The sequence below is a fragment of the Ornithodoros turicata genome, chromosome 1 (assembly GCF_037126465.1).
Source record: "Ornithodoros turicata isolate Travis chromosome 1, ASM3712646v1, whole genome shotgun sequence".
NCBI classification, from domain to species: domain Eukaryota; kingdom Metazoa; phylum Arthropoda; class Arachnida; order Ixodida; family Argasidae; genus Ornithodoros; species Ornithodoros turicata.
The window spans coordinates 191,373,778-191,395,915 of NC_088201.1; the positions used below are offsets into that span (position 1 = coordinate 191,373,778).

A 22,138-nucleotide genomic window follows, 5' to 3' on the forward strand; every position below is an offset into this window, starting at 1 on the left:
CTTCACTTCCTGTTATCAGTTGCACAGAAGTGTGCTTCAGAAAAAAAAAGAGAACATTCATCAGATATATAGGCAGTACCGCTCCAAGAGCTGCGCGAGACACACACACGTATTGCTGGTGGAACAAGGTTGCTGATTTTGAGTCGCTCAATCCATTTCTTCCGAGGATGCGTCGAAATAGGCGGTATTCTATGTGCGGAAAGAAGAGAATGCGGGAAGACAAACTGTTATCCCCTCAGTGCGCAGAGTCGCATTGTGACACAGAACAAAACTAGTTTGGTTTAGTTCGCTGGTCGTTGTCTGCAATGTTTACTTCATCCATGATTTCAACAGCAAAATACGGGTGCAGCTCAGCGATTCATGTGACTCATGCGAAAGGATTCATGCGAAAAGCAGCGATTCATGCGAAAAGCAGCAACTTCTCCGCAAGTGTATACGCGGGGTCGGCTGGTTGTACCTGGTTTGGCTAGTCCCGAGTTTCACCGCTGTGCGGCGTCGATTTGGCGAAAAACGCGAGTACGAATGGTAAATTGAAATTACGAAAAGAATAAATGAATCGGGGCAATCAGTAGACCTCATCGGTCTGTCAACGGCACACATGTGACCTACGTTCTTCGAGTAGGAAAGATAGGTAACCAGCTCTTGCATATGCTTTCCTTAAAAATACATTTGTGTTATTGGAGATACGATGAAAAGCCATTTGAAGCGTGAACACTTTGCATTCATGCGTCGTCGGCGCCAAAGAACAGACGTGCTGAAGAAGAATGGTCCCAGGTACATACCATGAAGGTATGTACCTGGATGAACTTGCAAACTAGAGATCTTATGGAAGTCTTCTTGTACGAGGGTAAGCATTGTGCAAACCTTAAAACTGCTATATACATTCGTAACTCTGTTTCGTTGCCCTGTGAGTTGACATCAGTGCTGCTGTTCGTGTGAAGGGTTACTGACAGGTGGCGGTACGATACCACGCTGAAGAGAGCAGCGTACATTTATAAACAAGGAGGTCTAACCATTGGGAGGAGGCTAAAAAGAGGTTCGACGTATCAACCAAGCCTGAGGCCGTTTAATTGGTTCCTGTTTTTCTATGGGGCCTCTACATGGAGGAAAGGAGAAAAAGAGGCGCACCAACGGCTCTTCGACAGAAGAGAGAAGTGTGGCGCAATTGACGAAAGGATAGGAGATGAGCTGTAGCTTCTTTGGAAATACGCGGGGGTCACGTTACCTGAATAGCCCAGTGAGGTCGTTTTGCACACGTCACTTTGGAGGCCACTTCGGCGCACTACCACCACACATCTCCAATTATTCCGAAACTATGCGTTGGGGGCCCCCATAGAGATGTATGTAACCGAAACCGGGGGGGAGGCGAGAGGTGATGTCACTGGAGTGGCTCCCAATCTCGGATTCACTTGTCAGAGCAATAGGGCTCCTCCTCTCTCACCTTCCTCGGTGGGCCTCTAGGATCCAATGTTTCCACAAAATGGCGGCGTCGCTTGGAACGGGGAAGCGAGGTCTTTTACAGATAACGTAAACTTCGTGAGGCAAGTATATATTCTATTCTAACTATCTCGGAAATCATCTTTAAGGTATCTCAAGTAGCGAATTTTACGTGAAAAGTACATGCTTTGTCATAGATGGGTAGAAATCCAGCGAACCGGTAGAGATGTAGGAAGGGAGTTGCCTCAGGACAGAAGCCGCCATGCTTTGTCATAGTTAGGCCTGGTAAAAAAAGCGGTCCCAACAAAATCGCGAGAAAAACGCCACGGCGTTGCATTGGTGCGTTTTATTTACATACACATTGATATAATCTGCTTATGATTCGTAAATAAAAGATTTTATCAGCAGCTGTCTCTACAAAAAAAGTAACAAAGCAAAAACGGACAAAAGAAAAACGCAGTTCTTCTATCGAGCGGTCCCGCCAGCTAGCATGTTCCCAACATGCATGTCTCCACCCAGATGGTGGTGATGAAAGCGTCCGCGAAATCTATTGTGTTGGTAGGTCGATAGGGATCTGAACCTTATCCAATCCAGTTTCCCCAAAATGGCGGCATGCAGTAAATGAGTGCGCAATACTGGATGTCTTTTTTTTTAAATTAAGACAGAATATTTAATAAAAAGGCTATTACAGGAATGTAAATTTCGTTTTCGGAGGTGGGTTATGCGGCTAGCCGCACATCCTGCAGGAGAGCGTGTGCAACTATTGGACGACTAATTATCTGAAATTCGTTAGTTCCCTTATTAATTTGATTTTTGCTGTGAAATGCGAGATAGCAGGATTGGGGCTAGTCATTATTGAAATCCATCGTTCTTATTAAACACCCTGAGGTGAAAACGTACTTCGATATATAAATTACAAAATTTCGGTATGCAAATGAGCCAAAACCAGAACTACGCGCTACTCGAGCGCAGAGAGAGCGACAGGCAATGGACGTGAAAGGGTCACGTGGTTTGAAGCGATGGAGCTGACTGGAGGAGGCGCTAATGTGTTGGTCAGATAGACCTCTCTGCGATGCAGGTAAAGTGAAGATCGCGTCGTTCCCGCGCTCGAAAAGCTCGTATTTCTAGTTTCGACTCATTTGAATAGGGTAATATATAGCGTAAGCTGCCTTTTGTTCTCTTGTCCTTGAGGAACTGCATACTGCTCCACTAAAGCTTGTGCATTTCTCACCGTAATGAATTCTAAATAGTGTAATAGCGTACTAGTGTTGCCGCTTAATAAATCTCAGTGAACCAAATGGAGCTTCAATGTTTTTCGTACTATTTGTGATGATGCCCCCTGGAATCAGTGGCGGATCCCGGGGTGGTTGTTCGGCGATAGCCTCCCAAAACGTCAGCTTTTACATTTAATTTCAGGGAAGGATAACGGACGTATTTTGTTTACCGTTTTCATTTTTCGATACTGCTATATTTTCGTTCCCGTTATCAATTTCTCATACCGGCCTTTCTATTTCGGTTCTGTTACGTTTCCGTTACTGTTTCCGGTAATGGAACGGTTGTTACACACTCTTAAAAATGAAGTTTACCGCATAGCACGCTCCTAGCCGACCATTATCTCGAATGATATCGTTACCAGCCCTGATTTGTTGAAAACGGGAGGCGTACGCCTTTTCGATGACAATTATGAACAGCATAAGTGTCACAAAAAAGGCGCACGCCTCCCGTTTTCAACAAATCAGGGCAGATAGCGATATCATTCGAGATGATGGTTGACTAGGAGCGTGATATGCGGTGAAGTTCATTTTTAAGAGTGCAGATCTGCGGGATGACAGCCTGTCAAGCTCTACACTCTTAAAAATGAACTTCACCACATGGCACGCTCCTAGCCAACGATCATCCCGAATGACAACGTTCTCGCCCTACATTTCTTGAAAACCGGAGGCGGAGCCCATTTTGTGGCCATTATGCACGGCACAGAATAGGCTCCGCCTTCCTTTTTCAACAAGTCAGGGGAGAAAACGTTGTCAGTTGGGATGATGGTTGGCATGGAGCGTGCTATGTGGTGAAGTTCGTTTTTAAGAGTGTACCAGCGCCCTGTTTTGCCCAAGTGCTGCTTCGGTGTCACGCTACACACTACACAAGTAATTTTACCTCGTTGGGATGCGAACATCTTGCAAGAAAAAGGAAAAAAAAGTAGGAACATGTCTTCAGTAACTCGGAGTCTAGCAACTCAAGACGGACGTAACCTTCATCCAATGTCGCATTAATAAGTGGACACTATCAGTAGTAAATAACACTGCCATGGCCGCGTTGAAATGAAAAAAAGAAAGAAAAAGAAAACTACAAAATAAAGTAACTAAAAGTCGTAGTGCCTGCTCCTCGTGCTATGGTGGAGTATGTTGTTGATGTCATGAGTTATGAGGTCGGGCTGGGACGAGGTAAGCAACGGAGGCACCCCCGAGATCCAGTATTGCGCGCTCTCGTGTAGTATTTAGAGCATTACAGGGAATGGAGTCATCAAAACGAAAAGAAAAAATGAAAGGTCACTCCAATGTCATCGCACAACAGGAATACACATTACCCGAATTCAATACCGGACGATAAATTCATTTCCGTTTCTGTTTCCGGTAATGTAGGACCGTGGTATGCGTTTCCGTTTTAGTTATCGTTACCATCTCCAATTTCGGTAATATACCGTTTCTGCTTCCGTTACCCTTCCCTGTTTAATTTCTCTCCCCTCCTCACTACGCACTTCGACAAGGAATCCGTCCCCACCAAACCGAGGGTCTAGATCCGCCACTGCCTGGAATAGATTCAAACCTTGAGATTCTTTCGTTGACTTGCAATCGTGAAAGGAGACGATCCTTCCAATCAGTATGTATCATATGAGGCAGCTTAATCACTACAAATGGCATCACCACGATTGATGAGGGCCACTGTTTGCCCCATATTTTGAGTCATCCGTGAACTCATACACGTAGCTTACTAACAGTGATGACAAAGCCTGGTTCACGATATTGCGTCCAGTGCGTGCGCGCTGCTGCGCATGCGCTGACGTTCTGTTCTTTCCTTCTCCTGGAGCGCGACCTATGATACTCGGGGTGACGCACAGGCTGGTTACCACGGCAACCCGCACGCGCACGAATTGAAACGCAATACGCTCTGCAAGTAACCGAGCGTTCTGCGCATATCTCCTTTCCCTGTTACTCCACTCGGAAAGCCTCATTGGCTACGGCGGCGCCCTCCCTCTTCCCTCTCACTACCTCCTCTCATGCGTAGAGACGCACTAGCACAGCGTATAGTGTGAACTGGGCGGCTCCCAGTTCTCACTGCTTGCGTTCCAATTCGTGCCTGGAAATAGCATATTCGTTGACAAGATGGCGTACATGCAGGCCAGCTGGTGGATGAACTCCATAATGTAATAGCCTGAGTCTGGGCACACAGATGGGACTACGCGGACACACGACTCAATGTGTCGTACTCAGTGTGTCGTGTCGTCCCTCTGTGTGCACTGACTCAGGCTCGTACATTATGGGGTACGCGTTGACATCTTTCTTCTTCTTCTGCCTGGAGTGTTGCCTATGATACGCATCTCCTTCTCATCTGTGGGGTCACGTGCAAGTCGGTTACCACGGCAACTCGCATTCGCACGCATTGGAACGACAAGGACGCGATAATGCGTGGCTTTACGTCGGGAGAGAGCTGTGATCATGAGCGACGCCAGTGATGGATCTGTAGATTAATTTTGGCCACTTCGGGGTTCTTTAACGGGCCCTGAAATAATCTCAACACCAGGCACACCGTACTTGACGTCCCACGCGGAAGACGGCGTATCAAATCAACCTCTGCTTTGCTACCAAATCGCTGGCGTTTTCGACCAGGTTGAAACCCGCACAGACGTAACTTACATCTACACTCTTAAAAATGAACTTCACCGCATAGCAAGCTCCTAGCCAACCATCATCGCGAATGATATCGTTATCTGCCCTGATTTGGTGAAAATGGGAGGCGTACGCCTTTTCTGTGACAATTATGAACAGCATAAGTGTCACAAAAAAGGCGTACGCCTCCCGTTTTCAACAAATCAGGGCAGATAACGATATCATTCGAGATGATGTTTGGCTGGGAGCGTGCTATTGCGGTGAAGTTCATTTTTAAGAGTGTACGGGGATTCCCCCTTCTGAACACGGACGATGACGCAGGCTCGGTTCGCTGACGGTGTCCGCTGTTCCTTTTTGAACATTGGCCTTGCACTAATTGTCACTTAGTTACCCAGAGTGAAGTGCAGTTGTAGAGGAGGTGGCGTCCCTCTACATGAGTCCTGACCGGTGATGATGGAATGTCCCAGCGGGCAGATGGTCGTGGCCTCACGCTATAGGTGTTGAATATTTCCACGCTCCGCGTTGTCGAAGACGACGACGCCCAGTCCCCTCGCAAGCGGTCTCATATTCTCTGTTCATTCCCCTCTTTTCTCTCCATCAGTAAATAGCTCATCACCTCTCATTGTCCTGTGTTGTCTTCAACAAATGGTGCCGTGACCAGGATTCGAACCTGGGTTACTGCGTCCAGTCTTCCGATCGACTGCACGCTGGACGGCATCCACTAGCCACAGACTGTTTGGACTTCAACAGAACGTTGGAAAAGGATATCTGCATGAAGTGTCAACTGGCATGACTTATTCGGCAAACGTATTTGCTGCATGTACACCGCCAAGAGAACTGGTGTGGGACCTCGACCGCCAAGGTATGGGACCTCGACCGCCTTCGAAAGTCTGCTCAGTAGCGCCTGGTCCCGTTACGGACGAGAAAATATTGCAAAACCAACCTGCGCTGCACACGTCCAGACAGCCATCAACACTGGATGGAGACAGTTTTTACAGCACACACTTCCATCGTCAAGTAATGGTGTGCCTCATGCACTCCGTCGAGAACGCACGCCGAACGTCGAGGCATGCAGATAGATTCTCGGTAAACGACGAGCAGGTGACTTCTTGGACCAGGCATGCACGAAGTACTGATCACAGAGAAGAGATCACCTGATGTTGGGCACAGTCAGTCTACCCGTGAAGCGCCTATCTTACAGGACACTCCTTTCTCTGGATCGCATCTTGTTAGACACTGTGAACGCAACACACAGCAATGCATCATAGTACATCTGGGTCATGTTTCTTCGCGGGCGGCAGCCTGTTGAATATTTCCACGCTCCGCGTTGACGAAGACGACGACGCCCAGTCCCCTCGCACGCGGTCTCATATTCTCTGTTCATTCCCTTCTTTTCTCTCCATCAGTAAATAGCTCATCACCTCTCATTGTCCTGTGTTGTCTTCAACAATAGGACGGTGCCGGTAGAACTGGGGTCTGATTCACAAACGCGATCGTAAGTAACGCTAAGATGGCCTAAGACGTCGCAGCCTACGACGAGCGTACGATGGCGCCGTAAGAACGATTCACAAAGCTATCGTAGTGGACAGGATACGCCTTTTCTAGAGGAAGAGGAAGTTGCTCATTTCCTGTCATGGGCAATACGGAGAGAAACAGCCAACGGGTGCAAGACTATGTTTTCGCTATGGTAACGATGACAGAAATTTACAATCGTACGAATAATAGTCGTCCCGTTAGAAGAAGAAGTCATCTGTCCCCAATTGGCGTTGTTAGCACACGTGCCCTCGGTTTTTCGGTAGCCATATGAATGCCACGCAATCACAGGCGAAACGCGTTCGACGACCCAGCAGGGATGTTCCCAGTATGTGCTCCACGGGGGGCGGGGGGTGTTTTGTAGGGGGTGTGTGCACCCATATTTGCAGCTTTTATGGCTTTTTTGGCCTTTCTTGCAGACAGTTTGGAGGGGTGTTACAATATTTGGGGGGAGGGTCTTAGCGGGGTGTAGGGGATGCTTGAAAAATACGTGCGACCCAATTTTACGGAGCACAAAATTGAAGCATTTGTTGAAGGTTATGAAGCAAAAAAGTACGTCATTGACACTTCGGGGATTATCTAGAAGGTTATGTGGCAAAGTGCAATGCGTGGGCGCGTATTATGGAGTCTTTGTTTGCCGTCTCTAAATGCACCGCTGCCAAATACGCCGGCATCTTTCTTCGTATGACAGCTCGGGAGCCCTCGCAGGATTCCGCCGCAAGCTGCGAAGATTTTGCGACGCGTGCCCTCCGTGAATCTACACTTCGTCGTATCTTTCCCGTACGACGGAGTTACGACAGGTTCCGTTGCACGAGCTTTTTGTGAATCCGACCCCTGACTGGCAAGCGGAGTGACGCGCGCCAGCAGAGGCACGTCTTTATTGCCTTCCACGGGCCACCACACAGTTTTCGGTTTTATATATCGTTTGTCTCTTTACTATTTCAGGACGTGGAGGAGTACCGAAGGCGATTGAAGGGAGTCGTCATGAGATGTATGGAAAGCCAAGGAGTTCACCTGGAGGAGGTAAAGCATGAGCTTATTGCATGATTCCCAGCACAGAGATGCCCTGCATTATACTGCTTCATGCGAAGTAATCGTACTCGAATTGCGATTTGCGTTCTGGTCCTGACGGCACGCCATCGTGGACGTCTTAAGGGGACTATCACATCAGGGAACGTATGTAGGTAACCAATACGGTTCCTCATCGCTTCACAGTCAACTTGGTCAAGTTTCTCTTCGGAAAACATATCAATTAGACCAGTTCTAAAGATTCTCATTCCCTCTGCAGCTCACAACATGATGACGTAAGCCAGGCACACGAATGGGAGCGCAGCGCAGGCGACTGTCTCAGAGGGCGTCTTCTTGGCGTTCGCGTCCCAGTATAACCACTAATTGAAAAGTCGTCGGTAAACACTCTGACTTTCGCATACGAGCGCGAGCTATTATGTGACCATGCTGCGTGGAACATGGTGTTACACTCCTGGCTCGACGTCCGACGCTATCCAGAAACAACATTCCGCAAGTGAATCACAGAGCAGACGACGTGACCTAGTTTGCGTGCTCTAGTGCGTCTCGGCCGCCCGCCTGTCGCTAGGTCGCTCACCAGGGCTACCAATGTCCCTCCAACCGCCTCCTGATTGGTCTCGTCCGCGCCAAAGGGCGAATCTCTGATTGGCCTTGTCCGGGAGACGTTCCCAGATAGGGAATCCAGGAACACTCTGAATATGAGTCGTCTGCTCTTGCCATGCGTTACGTCAATCTTCTCAGGAACAACGCCGCCAATTCGTATCGGATTGTCGGCGTTATTAGCGAGCTTGAGTACATGAGAGTTATCCTACGTAGACGATATCATAAAAGGAAGTTATGAAATCGAAGCTTAGCACTGTGATGTCACTCGATCCAAAGAAAGGGGATTATTGTCTAAATCGTGTTTTCGGAATCGTTATCATGAACACCTTCCGATGGCACTAAAATCTCCTGTTATTAGTGATGAACGCGGAATAAATCCGCACTACAGACCGGGATGGGTGTGATAGTCTCTTTAATTATCATTAAAAAAAATGCCAGCACTCGTGGTTAGCGGCAAGACCATTGGTAAAAAACTCATTCTGGTGTCCCTGAGCATCGTTATGCCATATCTTAATTGTCGAGCAATCAGTTTTTATCAGGTATTCTTCCAGTCAAACATGCTGGTTTGCGCGTGTGGTTGGTGTGTGATTTATTAGCAGAAAAAAAAAAAGAAAAGGAAAGATGAAAGGTGAACGGACGGAAGGGGTCAGATACTGTTGGCTGCCCCTAATGATTGATAAGGACACTGGTTTCTAATACTCAGACAAAAAATAAATAAAAATAAAACAAAATTATTTCAACGTGAGACCTGCTTCTTATATATGCATGGCTTCCAGCGACAGGTGTTTCACAGCAGAGTAAATTGTGCTTGTCTGTAGAACCCAGTCTGTATGCTCTTCCTTACACAAGCTGATCGTTACGAAGTTTATGATGATGTAGAATATACCGATATGGCGATATATTTATTACGCCTTCTTTTTCTATCTGTTTCGGCAGGAAGACAAGGAAAAACTAGCAGATGACATCGTTGAGGATAATCCATTCCTTTCGCGAATTCGTCGTTACATCACAGCATTCTTCGGGAGCATTCCTAGAATTTTTGTAGAGGCATGTGAATCTGGCGCCCTACAACTATTCAAACATTTGTAACTATTCGTTAGATGTTGCTGCTTTGGAACTCGCCTGACGTCCAAAAAGGATGCATGTTCCGCCCTGTGTGTTGCAAATAAAAGCGGTACAAGAGCGAGCCGATGTTCAGAATTGAATGACTGCGTAGTGTTGTACTTTGCTTGGGAGCGGAAAATGCAAATTGTCGCCAACTTCTCCTTCCGACCGGATGAGTTGCAAGGGCTCCTATCGCCAATGGTAAATGGTTTGCAAGAAACCAACTAAGGAAAGCCAGCAGGCCGTGCCTGCTGCTATAGCTGAGTGGTAATGCAACCGTCTGCGTCGCCGAGGCTGGCATATTACCTGAAATCTGTCTGAGTGTTTTTCTGCGTCCATCATCTCAGCCGCTGTAAGGCAAAATGCCAGCGCAGTTGCATATGAAGTGGGCCTAGGACTTTTGGTCCTCCCGCAATGTCGCCGGGAAGGTCTTATGACGACACGCAATTTGTTCACTGCAGTACAATTGGGAGATTGCCGCCTAATACACTTGTCGAGTCGTATCCACGAACTTGCAACGTATATCACAGCGGCCGATCCCATTTCCTGCCGGTCTTATAGCTACCTCAGGATTCCATGATCCTTTTCGCAACCGAACGGTTGTATACTGTAAGGGCGCGTTCCCACTGCCAGGCGGGAGCCCGTAACGGCGCCCGCAACGGCAGAAACGTCACTTGGAGGACGCCGGAGGCCCGCTCTCTGGCGCCGTCCAAGCAGTCGCTCCTTGCACGACTGACGACGACGGGCGGCAGCGACCAACCAATCAAGGCGAAGAAGAAGACAAGGACAAGGTCCACGGCATATGAAAACGATTGCCTCGTAGCGCGCTTGGAATTCTCGCTTCTCTCGCCTTCGTCAGATTATTTCGAAAGTACAGCGAACCTCGGTGTGGACACTATCGCCGTTCGCCGCTCCCCGCTGCAACAGCGCAAGCCCGGCTGTGGGAACGTAGCTTGACTTGACGAAGCTTATCTAGGGAATGACACTTTTTTGAAGGCCTGAAGCGATGCACTGATTTTTGGCGAATTAAAGCTTGTAAAGTTTAGAATACATAGGAGTCTATGGCAGATGCAACAAAATCGTTTCTCTCGGCACGTAAGAGTGCGATATCTGGCCCAGAATCATATCATTCCCCACAGAAGCAGTGTAGGAATTGATTGCAACAAACTCCAGAAACTTACTGCAGTTTTCCAATACCTGCATATGAAAATAATAATTTTGTCGTCTGCTAGCACGTTCTGTACACCGGCGCATTTCATGCTTCCTTGGAGCGCAGAAAGAAGGCCACACAAAGAAAACGATTCTCGGATGGTGTAACTATCCCTCGCCGGAAGCGCAAGTAAATATATTGCATGAGTCCGCCTTGAAAGGAAACAAACAAAAAAAATCTGGGGGGCAACCATACAGTAATGGCAAAAGGGCTAGGGTGCAGGCCAGCTGGGACATGGTGGAAAATTTGAACCCGAGAACGTGTCGCGTCGCCCGTCCTCTGTCCCCTTCTCGGGGTTCCAATTTGTCAACCATACAGTCTTTCTTGGCAGCCATAAGTGAAACGAAATAACAAAACGCGTTATGAAAGAAAGAAACAAAAAGTTTGCCAACGAGCATCTGTTGACGCAATGGAAGTTGTACAAATTTTGTGCAAAAGCCTAAACGAGAACCGCAGAGAATGATCGTGTGAGTAGGAAGGCCCCTGGATATTTTACGAAAAGGTCAGGAAACAACATCTCGAAGGCCTTCCTTATTTGCCTCCTTAGGGACAGGGAGTTCTGCTCACTTGAGGAGTCTTCTAAGACTGGGTTCACACGAAGAGACTTTTTCCAGCAACTACGAGCAACTTTGGAGTTGTTCGCCGACACAAGCAGCCTCCAGCATCTCGAGTTGCTGGGAATCCCTGGCCGGGCGAAATCGTCAGAAGTTGCTGGTGCACCAAGTTGCTGAACAACCAGCGAGATTTGGTCGAGGCAGACCACACTTAGGGACGACACAAACATGTAAGCCTCAACGCCCAGAAATCAACGAATGCAACAACTCAGGGAAAGAGGCGCTGACGCCAGGAATCGAACCTGGGTCTTCTGATTTCCGGTCAGATGTGCTAACCACTACACCACACCAGCACGCCGTTTCCCTTGAGCCATTGAGTGCCTCAAGTACCGGGGGGGGGGGACAACCAACCACGCTATTCACATTCTCTCTTACATCTTTCTCACTCACTCTCTCAATCATACACGGCCAGGGCGATTTGTAAACGACCTAACCAACGAGATTTGGCCGAGGCAGACCACACTTAGGGACGACACAAACATGTCAGCCTCAACGCCCAGAAATCAACGAATGCAACAACTCAGGGAAAAGAGGCGCTGACGCCAGAAATCGAACCTGGGTCTTCTGATTTCCGTTAGCATATCTGACCGGAAATCAGAAGACCCCTGCCTGGCGAAAGCCAGCCGCTATAAGATACCGGGGGTGTCTATAGATAGGTACTGATGGAGCGATGCGACAGCACCAGAGGACACGTGTTTCGCCGTGTTTGCGGTTCGTCAGCTCTGGGTAGCTGCGCATTGTTCGGAATTGGCAAACCAGGGGTCGCTCAGCGAGCGATATACACCTGGGAGGGTGACTGAGCAGTCCTCAATGCCACAGTGCAAGCCAGTGAATTATAATGAGGGAAAAAAGCCATTAAAGAAACAAATAAATGACGCTAGACGTGTTTGAAATTCAAAATTACAGATTAAGATGGCTTCTGTGGCTGCACGCAGAGAAACAAATACTCATGGAACGATGCGACAGCACCAGAGGACACGTGTTTCGCCGTGTTTGCGGCTCGTCAGCTCTGGGTAGCTGTGCATCGTTCGGAATTGGCAAACCAGGGGTCGCTCAGCGAGCGATATACACCTGGGAGGGTGACTGAGCAGTCTCAATGCCACACTGCAAACCAGTGAATTATAATGAGTGGAAAAAGCCATTAAAGAAACAAATAAATGACACTAGACGTGTTTGAAATTCAAAATTACAGATTAAGATGGCTTCTATGGCTGCACGCAGAGAAACAGATACTTATGGAACGATGCGACAGCACCAGAGGACACGTGTTTCGCCCTGTTTGCGGCTCGTCAGCTCTGGGTAGCTGCGCATCGTTCGGAATTGGCAAACCAGGGGTCGCTCAGCTAGCGATATACACCTGGGAGGGTGACTGAGCAGTCCTCAATGCCACAGTGCAAGCCAGTGAATTATAATGAGGGAAAAAAGCCATTAAAGAAACAAATAAATGACACTAGACGTGTTTGAAATTCAAAATTACAGATTAAGATGGCTTCAATGGCTGCACGCCGAGAAACGGATACTCATGGAACGATGCGACAGCACCAGAGGACTCGTGTTTCGCCGTGTTTGCGGCTCGTCAGCTCTGGGTCTGCACATCGTTCGGAATTGGCAAACCAGGGGTCGCTCAGCGAGCGATATACACATGGGAGGGTGACTGAGCAGTCCTGAATGCCACAATGCAAGCCAGTGAATTATAATGAGGGAAAAATGCCATTAAAGAAACAAATAAATGACACTAGACATGTTTGAAATTCAAAATTACAGATTAAGATGGCTTCTATGGCTGCACGCAGAGAAGCAGATACTTATGGAACGATGCGACAGCACCAGAGGACACGTGTTTCGCCCTGTTTGCGGCTCGTCAGCTCTGGGTAGCTGCGCATCGTTCGGAATTGGCAAACCAGGGGTCGCTCAGCTAGCGATATACACCTGGGAGGGTGACCTAGCAGTCCTCAATGCCACAGTGCAAGCCAGTGAAGTATAATGAGGGGGAAAAGCCATTAAAGAAACAAATAAGTGACACTACACGTGTTTGAAATTCGAAATTACAGATTAAGATGGCTTCAATGGCTGCACGGTGAGAAACGGATACTCATGGAACGATGCTACAGCACCAGAGGACACATGTTTCGCCGTGTTTGCGGCTCGTCAGCTCTGGGTTGCTGCACATCGTTCGGAATTGGCAAACCAGGGGTCGCTCAGCGAGCGATATACACCTGGGAGGGTGACCTAGCAGTCCTCAATGCCACAGTGCAAGCCAGTGAAGTATAATGAGGGAAAAAAGCCATTAAAGAAACAAATAAGTGACGCTAGACGTGTTAGAAATTCAAAATTACAGATTAAGATGGCTTCAATGGATGCACGCCGAGAAACGGATACTCATGGAACGATGCGACAGCACCAGAGGACACGTGTTTCGCCGTGTTTGCGGCTCGTCAGCTCTGGGTAGCTGCGCATCGTTCCGAATTGGCAAACCAGGGGTCGCTCAGCTAGCGAGATATACCTGGGAGGGTGACCTAGCAGTCCTCAATGCCACAGTGCAAGCCAGTGAAGTATAATGAGGGAAAAAAGCCATTAAAGAAACAAATAAGTGACGCTAGACGTGTTAGAAATTCAAAATTACAGATTAAGATGGCTTCAATGGATGCACGCCGAGAAACGGATACTCATGGAACGATGCGACAGCACCAGAGGACACGTGTTTTGCCGTGTTTGCGGCTCGTCAGATCTGGGTCTGCACATCCTTCGGAATTGGCAAACCAGGGGTCGCTCAGCGAGCGATATACACCTGGGAGGGTGACTGAGCAGTCCTCAATGCCACAATGCAAGCCAGTGAATTATAATGAGGGAAAAAAGCCATTAAAGAAACAAATAAATGACACTAGACGTGTTTGAAATTCAAAATTACAGATTAAGATGGCTTCTATGGCTGCACGCAGTGAAACAGATACTCATGGAACGATGCGACAGCACCAGAAGACAGGTGTTTTGCCCTGTTTGTGGCTCATCAGCTCTGGGTAGCTGCGCATTGTTCGGAATTGCCAAACTAGGGGTCGCTCAGCGAGCGATGTACACCTGGGAGGGTGACTGAGCAGTCCTCAATGCCACAGTGCAAGCCAGTGAATTATAATGAGGGAAAAATGCCATTAAAGAAACAAATAAATGACGCTGGACGTGTTTGAAATTCAAAATTACAGATTAAGATGGCTTCTATGGCTGCACACAGAGAAACAGATACTCATGGAACGATGCGACAGCACCAGAGGATACGTGTTTCACCGTGTTTGCGGCTCGTCAGCTCGTGGTAGCTGCGCATCGTTCGGAATTGGCAAACCAGGGGTCGCTCAGCGAGCGATATACACCTGGGAGGGTGACTGAACAGTCCTCAATGCCACAGTGCAAGCCAGTGAATTATAATGAGGGAAAAATGCCATTAAGAAACAAATAAATGACACTAGACGTGTTTGAAATTCAAAATTACAGATTAAGATGGCTTCTATGGCTGCACACAGAGAAACACATACTCATGGAACGATGCGACAGCACCAGAGGACACGTGTTTTGCCGTGTTTGCGGCTCGTCAGCTCTGGGTCTGCACATCGTTCGGAATTGGCAAACCAGGGGTCGCTCAGCGAGCGATATACACCTGGGAGGGTGACTGAGCAGTCCTCAATGCCACAATGCAAGCCAGTGAATTATAATGAGGGAAAAAAGCCATTAAAGAAACAAATAAATGACACTAGACGTGTTTGAAATTCATAATTACAGATTAAGATGGCTTCTATGGCTGCACGCAGAGAAACAGATACTCATGGAACGATGCGACAGCACCAGAAGACAGCTGTTTTGCCCTGTTTGTGGCTCATCAGCTCTGGGTAGCTGCGCATTGTTCGGAATTGGCAAACCAGGGGTCGCTCAGCGAGCCATGTACACCTGGGAGGGTGACTGAGCAGTCCTCAATGCCACAGTGCAAGCCAGTGAATTATAATGAGGGAAAAATGCCATTAAAGAAACAAATAAGTGACACTAGACATGTTTGAAATTCAAAATTACAGATTAAGATGGCTTCTATGGCTGCACACAGAGAAACACATACTCATGAAACGATGCGACAGCACCAGAGGACACGTGTTTCGCCCTGTTTGCGACTCGTCAGCTCGTGGTAGCTGCGCATCGTTCGGAATTGGCAAACCAGGGGTCGCTCAGCGAGCGATATACACCTGGGAGGGTGACCTAGCACTCCTCACTGCCACAGTGCAAGCCAGTGAAGTTATAATGAGGGAAAAAGCCATTAAAGAAACAAATAAGTGACACTAGACATGTTTGAAATTCAAAATTACAGATTAAGATGGCTTCTATGGCTGCACACAGAGAAACACATACTCATGGAACGATGCGACAGCACCAGAGGACACGTGTTTTGCCGTGTTTGCGGTTCGTCAGCTCTGGGTCTGCACATCGTTCGGAATTGGCAAACCAGGGGTCGCTCAGCGAGCGATGTACACCTGGGAGGGTGACTGAGCAGTCCTCAATGCCACAGTGCAAGCCAGTGAATTATAATGAGGGAAAAATGCCATTAAAGAAACAAATAAATGACACTAGACATGTTTGAAATTCAAAATTACAGATTAAGATGGCTTCTATGGCTGCACGCAGAGAAACAGATACTTATGGAACGATGCGGCAGCACCAGAGGACACGTGTTTCGCCCTGTTTGCGGCTCGTCAGCTCTGGGTAGCTGCGCATCGTTCGGAATTGGCAAACCAGGGCTCGCTCAGCTAGCGATATACACCTGGGAGGGTGACGTAGCAGTCCTTAATGCCGCAGTGCAAGCTGGTGAAGTATAATGAGGGAAAAAGCCATTAAAGAAACAAATAAGTGACACTAGACATGTTTGAAATTCAAAATTACAGATTAAGATGGCTTCTATGGCTGCACACAGAGAAACAGATACTCATGGAACGATGCGACAGCACCAGAAGACAGGTGTTTTGCCGTGTTTGCGGCTCGTCAGCTCTGGGTCTGCACATCGTTCGGAATTGGCAAACCAGGGGTCGCTCAGCGAGCGATATACACCTGGGAGGGTGACTGAGCAGTCCTCAATGCCACAGTGCAAGCCAGTGAATTATAATGAGGGAAAAATGCCATTAAAGAAACAAATAAATGACACTAGACGTGTTTGAAATTCAAAATTACAGATTAAGATGGCTTCTATGGCTGCACGCAGAGAAACAGATACTTATGGAACGATGCGACAGCACCAGAGGACACGTGTTTCGCCCTGTTTGCGGCTCGTCAGCTCTGGGTAGCTGCGCATCGTTCGGAATTGGCAAACCAGGGGTCGCTCAGCTAGCGATATACAGCTGGGAGGGTGACCTAGCAGTCCTCAATGCCACAGTGCAAGCCAGTGAAGTATAATGAGGGGGAAAAGCCATTAAAGAAACAAATAAGTGACACTACACGTGTTTGAAATTCGAAATTACAGATTAAGATGGCTTCAATGGCTGCACGCCGAGAAACGGATACTCATGGAACGATGCTACAGCACCAGAGGACACATGTTTCGCCGTGTTTGCGGCTCGTCAGCTCTGGGTTGCTGCACATCGTTCGGAATTGGCAAACCAGGGGTCGCTCAGCGAGCGATATACACCTGAGAGGGTGACTCAGCAGTCCTATATGCCACAATGCAAGCCAGTGAATTATAATGAGGGGAAAAAGCCATTAAAGGAACAAATAAATGACGCTGGACGTGTTTGAAATTCAAAATTACAGATTAAGATGGCTTCTATGGCTGCACGCAGAGAAACAGATACTCATGGAACGATGCGACAGCACCAGAGGACACGTGTTTCGCCGTGTTTGCGGCTCGTCAGCTCTGGGTAGCTGCGCATCGTTCCGAATTGGTAAACCAGGGGTCGCTCAGCTAGCGAGATATACCTGGGAGGGTGACCTAGCAGTCCTCAATGCCACAGTGCAAGCCAGTGAAGTATAATGAGGGAAAAAAGCCATTAAAGAAACAAATAAGTGACGCTAGACGTGTTAGAAATTCAAAATTACAGATTAAGATGGCTTCAATGGATGCACGCCGAGAAACGGATACTCATGGAACGATGCGACAGCACCAGAGGACACGTGTTTTGCCGTGTTTGCGTCTCATCAGCTCTGGGTAGCTGCGCATTGTTCGGAATTGGCAAACCAGGGGTCGCTCAGCGAGCGATGTACACCTGGGAGGGTGACTGAGCAGTCCTCAATGCCACAGTGCAAGCCAGTGAATTATAATGAGGGAAAAATGCCATTAAAGAAACAAATAAATGACGCTGGACGTGTTTGAAATTCAAAATTACAGATTAAGATGGCTTCTATGGCTGCACACAGAGAAACAGATACTCATGGAACGGTGCGACAGCACCAGAGGACACGTGTTTCACCGTGTTTGCGGCTCGTCAGCTCTGGGTAGCTGCGCATCGTTCGGAATTGGCAAACCAGGGGTCGCTCAGCGAGCGATATACACCTGGGAGGGTGACTGAGCAGTCCTCAATGCCACAGTGCAAGCCAGTGAATTATAATGTAGGAAAAAAGCCATTAAAGAAACAAATAAATGACACTAGACGTGTTTGAAATTCAAAATTACAGATTAAGGTGGCTTGTATGGCTGCACGCAGAGAAACAGATACTCATGGAACGATGTGACAGCACCAGAGGACACGTGTTTCGCCGTGTTTGCGGTTTGTCAGCTCTGGGTAGCTGCGCATCGTTTGGACCTGGCAAACCAGGGGTCGCTCAGCGAGCGCTATACACCTGGGAGGGTGACTGAGCAGTCTCAATGCCACAGTGCAAACCAGTGAATTATAATGAGTGGAAAAAGCCATTAAAGAAACAAAAAAATGACACTAGACGTGTTTGAAATACAAAATTACAGATTAAGATGGCTTCCATGGCTGCACGCAGAGAAACAGATACTCATGAAACGATGCGACAGCACCAGAGGACACGTGTTTCGCACTGTTTGCGACTCGTCAGCTCGTGGTAGCTGCGCATCGTTCGGAATTGGCAAACCAGGGGTCGCTCAGCGAGCGATATACACCTGGGAGGGTGACCTAGCACTCCTCACTGCCACAGTGCAAGCCAGTGAAGTTATAATGAGGGAAAAAGCCATTAAAGAAACAAATAAGTGACACTAGACGTGTTTGAAATTCAAAATTACAGATTAAGATGGCTTCTATGGCTGCACGCAGAGAAACAGATACTCATGGAACGATGCGACAGCACCAGAAGACAGGTGTTTTGCCCTGTTTGTGGCTCATCAGCTCTGGGTAGCTGCGCATTGTTCGGAATTGGCAAACCAGGGGTCGCTCAGCGAGCGATGTACACCTGGGAGGGTGACTGAGCAGTCCTCAATGCCACAGTGCAAGCCAGTGAATTATAATGAGAGAAAAATGCCATTAAAGAAACAAATAAATGACGCTGGACGTGTTTGAAATTCAAAATTACAGATTAAGATGGCTTCTATGGCTGCACGCAGAGAAACAGATACTCATGGAACAATGCGACAGCACCAGAGGACACGTGTTTCGCAGTGTTTGCGGCTCGTCAGCTCTGGGTAGCTGCGCATCGTTCGGAATTGGCAAACCAGGGGTCGCTCAGCGAGCGATATACACCTGGGAGGGTGACTGAGCAGTCCTCAATGCCACAGTGCAAGCCAGTGAATTATAATGAGGGAAAAAAGCCATTAAAGAAACAAATAAATGACGCATGACGTGTATGAAATTCAAAATTACAGATTAAGATAGCTTCTATGGCTGCACGCAGAGAAACAGATACTCATGGAACGATGCGACAGCACCAGAGGATACTTGTTTCGCCGTGTTTGCGGCTCGTCAGCTCTGCGTAGGTGCACATAGTTGGGAATTGGCAGACCAGGGGTCGCACAGCGAGCGATATACACCTGGGAGGGTGACTGAGCAGTCCTCAATGCCACAGTGCAAGCCAGTGAATTATAATGAGGGGGAAAAAGCCATTAAAGAAACAAATAAATGACACTAGACGTGTTTGAAATTCAAAATTACAGATTAAGATGGCTTCTATGGCTGCACGCAGAGAAACAGATACTCATGGAACGATGCGACAGCATCAGAGGACACGTGTTTCGCCCTGTTTGCGGCTCGTCAGCTAGTGGTAGCTGCGCATCGATCGGAATTGGCAAACTAGGGGTCGCTGAGCCAGCGATATACACCTGGGAGGGTGACCTAGCAGTCCTCAATGCCACAGTGCAAGCCAGTGAATTATAATGAGGGAAAAAAGCCATTAAAGAAACAAATAAATGACACTACAGGTGTTTGAAATTCAAAATTACAGATTAAGATGGCTTCTATGGCTGCACGCAGAGAAACGGATACTCATGGAACGATGCTGCAGCACCAGAGAACACGTGTTTCGCCGTGTTTGCGGCTTGTCAGCTCTGCGTTGCTGCGCATCGTTCGGAATTGGCAAACCAGGCGTCGCTCAGCGAGCGATATACAGCTGGGAGGGTGACTGAGCAGTCCTCAATGCCACAGTGCAAGCCAGTGAATTATAATAAGAGAAAAAAGCCATTAAAGAAACAATTAAATGACGCTAGACGTGTTTGAAATTCAAAATTACAGATTAAGATGGTTTCTATGGCTGCACGCAGAGAAAGAGATACTCATGGAACCATGCGACAGCATCAGAGGACACGTGTTTCGCCCTGTTTGCGGCTCGTCAGCTCCTGGTAGCTGCGCATCGTTCGGAATGGGCAAACCAGGGGTCGCTCAGCGAGCGATATACAGCTGGGAGGGTGTCTGAGCAGTCCTCAATGCCACAGTGCAAGCCAGTGAATTATAATAAGAGAAAAAAGCCATTAAAGAAACAATTAAATGACGCTAGACGTGTTTGAAATTCAAAATTACAGATTAAGATGGTTTCTATGGCTGCACGCAGAGAGACGGATACTCATCAAACGATGCGACAGCACCAGAGGACACGTGTTTCGCCGTGTTTGCGGCTCGTCAGCTCTGGGTAGCAGCGCATCGTTCGGAACTGGCAAACCAGGGGTCGCTCAGCGAGCGATATACACCTGGGAGGGTGACTGAGCAGTCTCAATGCCACAGTGCAAACCAGTGAATTATAATGAGTGGAAAAAGCCATTAAACAAACAAATAAATGACACTAGACGTGTTTGAAGTTCAAAATTACGGATTAAGATGGCTTCTATGGCTGCACGCAGAGAAACAGATACTCATGGAACAATGCGACAGCACCAGAGGACACGTGTTTCGCCCTGTTTTCGGCTCGTCAGCTCTGGGTAGCTGCGCATCGTTCCGAATTGGCAAACCAGGGGGCGCTCACCTAGCGATATACACCTGGGAGGGTGACCTAGCAGTCCTGAATGCCACAGTGCAAGCCAGTGAAGTATAATGAGGGAAAAAAGCCATTAAAGAAACAAATAATTGACACTAGACGTGTTTGAAATTCAAAATTACGGATTAAGATGGCTTCTATGGCTGCACGCAGAGAAACAGATACTCATGGAACAATGCGACAGCACCAGAGGACACGTGTTTTGCCCTGTTTTGCGCTCGTCAGCTCTGGGTAGCTGCGCGTCGTTCGGAATTGGCAAAACAGGGGTCGCTCAGCGAGCGATATACACCTGGGAGGGTGACTGAGCAGTCTCAATGCCACAGTGCAAGCCAGTGAATTATAATGAGGGAAAAAAGCCATTAAAGAAACAAATAAATGACACTAGACGTGTTTGAAATTCAAAATTACAGATTAAGATGGCTTCTATGGCTGCACGCAGAGAAACAGATACACATGGAACGATGCGACAGCACCAGAGGACACGTGTTTCGCCGTGTTTGCGGCTCGTCAGCTCTGGGTAGCTGCGCATCGTTCGGAATTGGCAAACCAGGAGTCGCTCAGCGAGCCATATACACCTGGGAGGGTGACTGAGCAGTCCTCAATGCCACAGTGCAAGCCAGTGAATTATAATGTAGGAAAAAAGCCATTTAAGAAACAAATAAATGACGCTAGACGTGTTTGAAATTCAAAATTACAGATTAAGATGGCTTCTATGGCTGCACGCAGAGAAACAGATACTCATGGAACGATGCGACAGCATCAGAGGACACGTGTTTCACCCTGTTTGCGGCACGTCAGCTCTGGGTAGCTGCGCATCGTTCCGAATTGGCAAACCAGGGGTCGCTCAGCTAGCGATATATCACCTGGGAGGGTGACCTAGCAGTCCTCAATGCCACAGTGCAAGCCAGTGAAGTATAATGAGGGAAAAAGCAATTAAAGACACAAATAAGTGACACTAGACGTGTTTGAAATTCAAAATTACAGATTAAGATTGCTTCTATGGCTGCACGCAGAGAAACGGATACTCATGGAACGATGCTGCAGCACCAGAGGACACGTGTTTCGCCGTGTTTGCGGCTCGTCAGCTCTGCGTTGCTGCGCATCGTTCGGAATTGGCAAACCAGGCGTCGCTCAGCGAGCGATATACAGCTGGGAGGGTGTCTGAGCAGTCCTCAATGCCACAGTGCAAGCCAGTGAATTATAATAAGAGAAAAAAGCCATTAAAGAAACAATTAAATGACGCTAGACGTGTTTGAAATTCAAAATTACAGATTAAGATGGTTTCTATGGCTGCACGCAGAGAAAGAGATACTCATGGAACGATGCGACAGCATCAGAGGACACGTGTTTCG

At 47.8% G+C, this 22,138-nt stretch overlaps 1 protein-coding gene and 1 non-coding gene across 9 annotated transcripts in view; one reads left to right on the top strand and one right to left on the bottom strand.

Annotated features, from left to right (window-relative positions):
- LOC135378889 (atlastin-3-like) overlaps positions 1-22,138 on the top strand; it is a 191,258-nt gene that overhangs the window by 54,734 nt on the left and 114,386 nt on the right. Inside the window, exons 18-19 of one of the 8 annotated variants that reach the window (XM_064612048.1) lie at positions 7,797-7,874; positions 9,417-9,666. The exons of the other annotated variants lie outside the window; for them this stretch is intronic. Coding sequence (XP_064468118.1) covers positions 7,797-7,874; positions 9,417-9,569 — 231 coding nt within the window. The 3' untranslated portion in view covers positions 9,570-9,666. Of the gene's footprint in view, positions 1-7,796; positions 7,875-9,416; positions 9,667-22,138 lie in introns of those variants that run through there. 8 annotated transcript variants of the gene reach the window in all.
- Trnas-gga (transfer RNA serine (anticodon GGA)) lies at positions 11,630-11,701 on the bottom strand. The gene has a single exon. It is a non-coding gene; the product is annotated as a tRNA-Ser (tRNA).